The sequence below is a fragment of the Lactuca sativa genome, chromosome 9, assembly GCF_002870075.4.
Source record: "Lactuca sativa cultivar Salinas chromosome 9, Lsat_Salinas_v11, whole genome shotgun sequence".
Lineage (NCBI taxonomy): Eukaryota > Viridiplantae > Streptophyta > Magnoliopsida > Asterales > Asteraceae > Lactuca > Lactuca sativa.
Window position 1 is genome coordinate 65,556,953 of NC_056631.2, and position 8,149 is coordinate 65,565,101.

The 8,149-nt window shown below is 36.5% G+C and overlaps 1 protein-coding gene across 3 annotated transcripts; it reads right to left on the bottom strand.

Moving 5' to 3' along the window:
- Nucleotides 1–326: 326 nt before the first annotated feature.
- LOC111920395 (uncharacterized) lies at nt 327–4,986 on the bottom strand. 3 transcript variants are annotated; one of them, XM_023915967.3, is made up of 14 exons: nt 4,545–4,986; nt 4,404–4,454; nt 4,130–4,321; nt 3,949–4,047; nt 3,808–3,863; nt 3,587–3,698; nt 3,273–3,452; nt 2,955–3,188; nt 2,672–2,866; nt 2,411–2,593; nt 1,744–2,016; nt 1,167–1,265; nt 716–1,065; nt 327–643 (listed from the first exon to the last, which is right to left on the bottom strand). In XM_023915967.3, exons 1-14 carry the CDS (start codon nt 4,674–4,676, stop codon nt 598–600), a joined length of 2,202 nt encoding a protein of 733 aa, XP_023771735.1. In that variant the 5' UTR covers nt 4,677–4,986; the 3' UTR covers nt 327–597. The 3 variants fall into 3 exon arrangements, with proteins under 3 accessions (XP_023771735.1, XP_023771736.1, XP_023771737.1); XM_023915968.3 differs by having other exon boundaries at nt 1,744–2,013; nt 4,545–4,985; XM_023915969.3 differs by having other exon boundaries at nt 327–622; nt 4,545–4,985.
- Between the last annotated feature and the right edge of the window lie 3,163 nt (nt 4,987–8,149).

An 8,149-nucleotide genomic window follows, 5' to 3' on the forward strand; every position in this document is an offset into this window, starting at 1 on the left:
TTCCATCCCTTTCCTTTAATGAATTTACAAAAAAACTGGGGAACAAGGCGTTAGAGGAAGAAGCAAAATCACATGTATCCATTATTGATGAATATCAAAATGACCAAATGCAAGAGTACACTTGACGGAGTCATGTCATCGAGTTAATCTTGAATAAACATTTTCTGAAGCTTTATGTCCTTTAACATGAGGTGTTTATAGGCTTTTGACTCACTTATGACATGAAAGGAGGAACACAAATAATGCAATATGGGATTCCATTTGATGAGCTAATAGGTAGCCATACTCATTCATAAATCAAGAAAACCAGTTGTGAAGCATGTTAGTCGGCATGAAATTTGAATGATTCCAACAAAACTAAATTCAGTCGAAATCCACAAACCAAACACGACCTTTTACTGCAAGCACTAGCGACTGTGAATTTTAATCCACTGAAATCATTCTTAAATAACCAACAGAGACCATGAAGCCCATACTGCTGCAAGTGTAAGTGTAAGTTAAAACAGACACCCACACACACACTCAGGAGATACATTTTTCCAACACAAAGTAACAAAGTTTCAATTCCAACTCCAATTCTATAACCATCTTCCTTCATTACATTTGGAAGCTTCCTCGACTCCTGTGATCATAATACAAGATTCTATCTATCAACCATAATCATCATGTAAACTAATAAACAACTTTTGTTTCATATGTTAAAAAAGAGTATTACCTGCCCCCCTGCTGCTGCTGCTGCTGCTGTTTCCCATTGTAATTTGGAGTGGTTGTGGTTGTGGCTGTGGGCCTCCCGTTTTGTCTCATTTGATCATTCTGTTTGGTGACAAGTCTTACACCAACACCATTAGCATTTCCATAATTGGAGGTGACAGCTGGCAGTGGGGTCTTCTTCAATCGAGTTCTTGCCATGGGAGTGACAGCAACCGAAGACAGCAGAGACAGATTGGAAGAGGTTGCTGAGTCAGCAACAGCAGCAGCACGCACTTTTGCATGAGCCACCATAGCCGCAATGATTTCCTGTGCACCCTCCCTCACCTGAATATAATCCCCTTCAATCACAAACAACTGAAACCCACCCACAAAGAAAAAAACAAACTTTAATTATTACACACACACACACACAAAAAAAAAAAGTATATAACCAGAAGTCAGAAACACCAACTCACCTCGGGATGACTTCCCAGAAAGGCAACCAACTTTCCATGCCTGTTCTCATAATCAGACCAACGAAGAGGTGCAAGCATTTTTGTCAGTCTGCTCAACAGCTGTCAAAACAATAAAAGTCAAACTGTCAACTGTCAAATACTCGGATAAGAAATAGCAAACCTACTTTACTCTTTACCTCGGTATAAGCAATATGCTTTTATTTTTTACCAATAATAACAATACACTAGCATTTCTTTAACCATAATAGCAACAAGCTTAAATTTCTTTAACCAATGAAGGTCATATATTACTCATAAAAGCAGCAAACTTATAGTTTTTACACATAATAGCAATGTACTTGCATCTTTTTACAGATGATAGCAATATTTAATAAATAAAGTACAGTGCCCATATTGGTAGCAAACTGTAATTACGTTGCTATATATAGGTAAAAAAACCAAGTATGTTGCTAATTATTAGCCTATTATGGAATAAAAGATTAAGTACATTAGCAAGAGTACACTATATTGCTATTCTCTGCAACTTCATCGCATATTATAAGAAAAATAAAAAAAACTTATGTTACAGGCTACCAACCGTAGAGCTGATTTGTATTCTTCCTCCAGGAGCAGGTGGAATTGTACGAACAACACAAGCCAACAATGTTTCTTCATCGAAAAGACCCATTTTTGTTTCAGAAGCACTGGGGGCATATCTTTCTTGCACAGGGGCACTAGTGCCTTCACTCACCTTCACTGACTGAATCACTTCAGATACAATGCTACCACCAGAACCGAGCTGTTGCTGTTCTGTGGGTGGACTTTGAGCTTCACTTCCATGACTAGACAAAAAACTTGCATTCTTTCCCTGCTACTCAAAAATCAAAACTTAATCTTAGTGGGATAAAAATAAAATAGCAAAAAAACAGATTTGGTAATATAAGCTGCTGGACCATTACAATTTACTTATGCAAGAGGATGAAGGGTTTAGTCTTTTACGGAATAGAGCATGAGCATGTAATGTAAAAGGGCAATCTAGTCTTTTCTATGTAGAGCCGGTGCATCAAAGTTCTAAATAGCTAATCATGAGTTCATTAGAGGGTTTTATGCACTTCTGTAACTGAATTGCTTGTGAGCTTGAGCTCTAGGAGACTCCTGGTCTCTTGAATATCAGTGGAGTCTGTCACCATTCAGTCATATTCCCTAATTCATTCGATACAGACTTCTGTACAATTTCAATAGTCTAGTGTATAGAAAAAGCTAACCTGGTGTAAGTTGCCATTGTCAGAATCATTCAACCTTAGAGAATCATGAAACTGAGACGAGATTTGCTGCAAGTTCTGCTGTGATTGCTCATTTACAGACGCTTCATACTGTCTCAATGAATTTTGATCATTTTGGGAAGAATACTGTTCGTGAATTGGGATTTGTAAACTTTCGGAGATAGCCTGTAAAAAAAGTAAAGAATAACTACACAGTAAAATTCTTTTGAAATCACGAATTATAATAAATAAATTCTAATTCACCTGTTGATTCTGCCAAGTGGGCACAGAATGAAACTGGCCAACATGAGACTGAACAAGATGTGAATTCACATTTTGAGGTAACCCTTGATGGTGTAGAATATATGGATGCAGAGGTGCCAGCTGTCCAGGTGAAAAGAAAGCTGGCATTCCATGCATCGACTGAGGAGCAACTTGAACAGCAGGAACATTTTCATTCTGTAATGCAATACATTATTATTATTATTATTATTATTATTATTATTATTTTATGTAAATGTATACATATAAATACCAAATCAACTACCTGTGAAGAGACAATTTCTGCATCCCCATTTTGGACACCCCTAGAATCGCCAGCAGGGCTGTTTCCTCCTCTACCCTCCAGCTGGCTTCCATTGTTATGCACAAAATGAGATACATCCTTCACATGACTAGTGCGGGTCCCATCAGAGATAGTGCCATTTCTTTCTCTTGCCTCAGACAACTCAATTTCAAGTTGTTGCAGTGTGTGCAAATGAAGCCTCTCCATCTCAGCAAACTGACACGTCATCAATGTCAGATATGTGAAACTAGAATTGTCTGTATAACATGTAATACTATTTTTGTAACTTAAGAAGCAAACCTGTCTCTGGCAACCAACCCAAAGCTGGTTGTATTGTTCAGTGCGTTCTCTGAGTTCAGCTTGCAATGAGTGATTTGTATTTGACTGCAAGGCATCCATCTCCTGAACACGTGCAATCCAAGCCTGTGCCTCTCTTATTTGCTCATCTTTATAGATGAGAGTTTCTTGAGCAACTCTATGCTGAAAAAATGGCACAGGTCGTAACATTATTTCACAAAGGGAAAAAAAATTAAATAGCTTTGTAATGTTTGCATTACCATTTTCTATGATAGAAGCAAACAGCATAGAAATTATAAACATGCAAAGTAGAGTACCTGTTCCTGTAATTCCAAGAACTGGCGCTCTTTTTCTTGAACATGTTCTTGTAAGTCGTGGATTTTTTGAAGATGTTGAGCCCTTTCAGCTTCAGCATTATCACGCTCTCTCCTATAAAAAAATATTTTTTACCAACTTATGTTACATTCATCAAACAAAAAAACTGAGACCTAAACTGTCACTACAGTATTCACCAACACATATATATTCAAAGAAATACCGGAAGGTTGCCAATTCTTTGTTTTGCTCTCGTAAGAGGTCCTCTTTAGCCCATGCCTTTACCAATGGAGAATAGCAGTTATATTAAACAATAATAGATGAAATAAAAAGAAGGAAATGAATGTTTACAGTTTACACATACTGCTTCATGATCCAATCTAATTGCATGAAGTTCTTTATCTTTATCATCCAAAGTCCTTTGCAATTCCATTATAGCTTTTTCCCTTTCATGTAGTTGCTCCTTTTATACAGCCACATTCCAGTAAGTGACAAGTAATTTATGGCGAAAAATAAACTATAGGATCAAAGACATTCTTACTAACCTGCAGTTTGACAGACGCAGTGATGTGCTCTTTGATCTGAGAATCAAAGCGTTCCTGCATCCCCATTACTTCTGATCTGGCTATAAGTCGAGCTTTGAGATTAACTTCTAAATGTTGAAGTTGTTCTCTTTGTTTCACAACATCATCAAGACGCAGTTCATGATCGGAACCTCCATTCACAGATTCTCTACCCTGATGAACACAAATCACACTCCTTTACACCCAGCTTGAATAAGAGAAAACCTAAAAACACTCAAACGAACAAGTGTCATACCTCATATACCAGTCTCTCGTCACCCTGCCCTAGCTTCGAACGGTCCAAGTCCTGATAATCGAAACAGATAACATGTACTAAAACCCTAACATTGTGAGGAAAATAACGAAAAATGAAAAAACATCAGTTAAAGGAACTTACGTCGTTGCCGGAGTTTTGAACGGGATGGTCTGAAACGACACGCCATTCTTTCCGAGAAGATTGAGACTGAGAGGATGGCATCGTCAGAGAAACACCACGCGCTGCGACGGCGACGCTAGCGGCCGCCTCCATCGAAAATCGAACTTATACACACCGCCAACCCCAATTGGCTCTTTTGTTCTGGTGTCGGAAACCCTAACAGGGTATCGAAAAGGAAAACGAGAAACTGGAATAATTTAACAGAACAAAAGATCAAGAACACGAAAACCCTCCTAGTTAAACGAGTCAATAAGAGTACGAATCGCGTGAGACTTCGACAAAATCTAAACAATCAATGCAGTACCCACTGTGGATTAGGGAAAAGGGTGCTCGATTTAGCGATTGAATGGGTATGTTTGATTGGATTGAATGAAAAGATAAGAGAAATAACCGAAGTTAAAAGAATGGGCAAACTAATGGAATGGAATAAATGTATATTTAACTCGATTATTACCATTTTGGATTTTTGGTAGATGAAAAAATTCCAATAAATGAAATTAAATTAATTGATATTATACAAACTAGTAGATGATCTGGCCTTCGTCCAAGACGTCTTTTTTTCAAAAGAAACACAAAAATCGGTATTTAAAAGAACAAAAAATTTAGAGGTCATATTTGATAAATCCAAGGGACCAAAGTAGCAAAATCTTGAAACATTTGTGACTAATATTTAATATATATAAAATGCAAGGAACCAAAAGTGACAAACATAAAATACAAGGGACCAAAAGTGGCAAATTCATGAAACTTTTATGGCTAAATTTTGGATATATATAAAATGTATGGACCAAAAGTGGCAAACATAAAATACAAGAGACAAAGTGGAATACATAAAACAAAAGTGACCAAAAGTGGTAACTTCTTGAAACTGTTGTGGCTAAACTATGAATCATAAAAATAAGAGACTAAAAGTGACAACTTCTTGAAACTGTTGTGACTAAACTTTGAAACATAAAAAGTCATTATTCCTAAACGTGTTATCCTTTAAAGTAGTATACTAATTAGGGATGAGAAAACCGACATGTTATTATAGAAATTGAGGGTTAGCAAAAAAAATTGATAACATTATTCGTATCATACAACTATTTCATATGGGTACTTAGTCCCCTTAATTCAAGATTTTTGGTTTTAAGGAATATACGGTTTAGTACCATTAGGTATGGTACGGGTAAAAACTGAATCAAGATTTCTTAGTTTGTTTATTGGATACATATTAGACTCGTAATTATTTCTTATGAGTTCTGAATGAGTTGATTCTTCGACCTACGTTTTTTATGTCATGGCTACATCTTAAGTTTCAGGATCTACTAATTTGAATAAGTATAATCTAAGTTACATAATCTAAAATATAGGTACTTTGAAGACTTAAACTTATAAGACTTGGTTATTTTTTTCTTACAATACATGTGTAAAAAAATCTTCAATTTTGTACATTTATAACTCTCTTCTATGAACTCGGGTGTGGTTGGTTCTTCTTCCGTCATCTTCTTCTTTGTCTTAGGCTCAATGGTCAGTTGATTTGGATAAGTATAACATGAGTTACATAGACCAAAACATAGGCACCTGAAAACTTAAATTTTTCAGAGTTAGTCATTTTTTTTCTTACCATACATGTGTATAATTTGTCTTCAACCTTGAACAATAATAACTCTTTCATATGAACCCGAATTTGAGCGATTCTTTTCTATAAATGTTCAACGGGTGTGCACTTTGTGACATCCCTAATTTCACAGCAAGAAAATACCGATTTGTTTATACTTATTAAAAAAGTTAAAGTATCATTTCTATAGAATTATATTGCGGAATTTGTTCCCAGAAAACATGATAATTATATTATCAAATCATTTCCGAATAAATGTATTTTATTTATATTAAAACATTAGGATGCCATCGTCAATACAGAAACATAAGCATAATGAAATATTACAAACTTTACAGTAATTAAACTAGTGGTCTAATACTCATTGAATCTCTCAGCATAATGTATTTTTCATACCGCTACCTGTGATATAATAAACTAAGTGTGTCAGGTTGTGAAACCTGGTGAGCACACATGGATTTCAATCCCATAATATTATAACATATATATATATATATATATATATATATATATATATATATATATATATATATATATATATATATATATATATATATATATATTAGAACTTGCAAGATACAATTTCACATCATATAAGCAATTTACCCCACACTGTCAATCCTCACAACGACACGATCTATACTCTTGGATCTAAAATGAATGAATTTTCTGTAATGTATGTGTTTTTGGGCTTGTCATTAATGTTAATGTAATACTCTAGGTTAACCTTTGTAAACCGTTTTGAAATAATATAAGTGTATTATTTGAGTATTATGTGTTTTGTGTTTAACTGTGTGACTTAATTGAATTAAGGATGAAAATAAGCGTCAAAATGAAATATTAGATAAAGCCGATGTCTATGGATAATGTTGTAGTAGTTGAAACGAGGTTTCCGAATATATAAAGAATGCCGAAATCCGAGTTATAGCGAAGAAGTTATGACATGTCGAAGTTTCGTGACAAAACCGGCACGACGCTGGATGACGTAAAAAGTGAATTTACGTTAGAGCGATATTTAGCACTAGTGATCTAAAAAAATGTTGTAGAGTTCTTTAAACCAAGAGCGTGTGTAACGCTCTAAAAATTTTCAACCAATTTAAATTTTTCAAAAACAACCCGTTTTCATTAATTCATTACAAAAAGGGTTTTCAATTCATTTATTATCATAGTATTTCCCAGAACCACATCATAAGTACATAAAACATACACCTTTGCCTTGCCACGGTCTCCTGAAGTACCTGAAACATTAAACCACAACTGTAAGCCCGAAAGCTTAGTGAAATACCCCCAAAATACCAACCACAATACCATACACATATCATATCATAAACAAAACATAACAACCATGCACTTCGGGTCTACTGTGTGACTGGTCCGCCGCACCGGGCCTACAGTCCACCTGGTCCACCCTCCGAGTCTAGCCATATACATCGAGTCTACAGTGTGATTGGTCCGCCCGCACTGGGCCTTCAATCCACATGGTCCACTCTCTGAGTCTACAGTATGGCTGGTCCGCCCGCACCGGGCCTTCAGTCGGCCTGGTCCACTCTCCGAGCCTCGGCACGTCTGGTCCGCCCTCTTGGGGCCTACAGCCTATCCGGACCGCTCGTTGGGCCTTCGAGACAACCGATCCGCCCTGGGTATGTTGGCCTACAGCACAAAGCAGGACCCACCTAAACCCAACCCCAGTCCAACAACCATGTGCACATAAACATATAATCATATAGCAGTTCGCAAATAATCAACCAATTTAGCAGATCACATACATAGTACATCCCTACCAGGATACCGACCTAACCGGTCACTAGCATAGCATCATCCTATACACCAGGATACCGACCCTAACCAGGTCTCTAACATATACCATCCTAACTATCAGGATGCTAACATAACAAAGCAATAACATAACAACAACTACCCAGATTTCCATCCGATAAAAGGGTCGACCTTGGTGCCGTAGACCCTG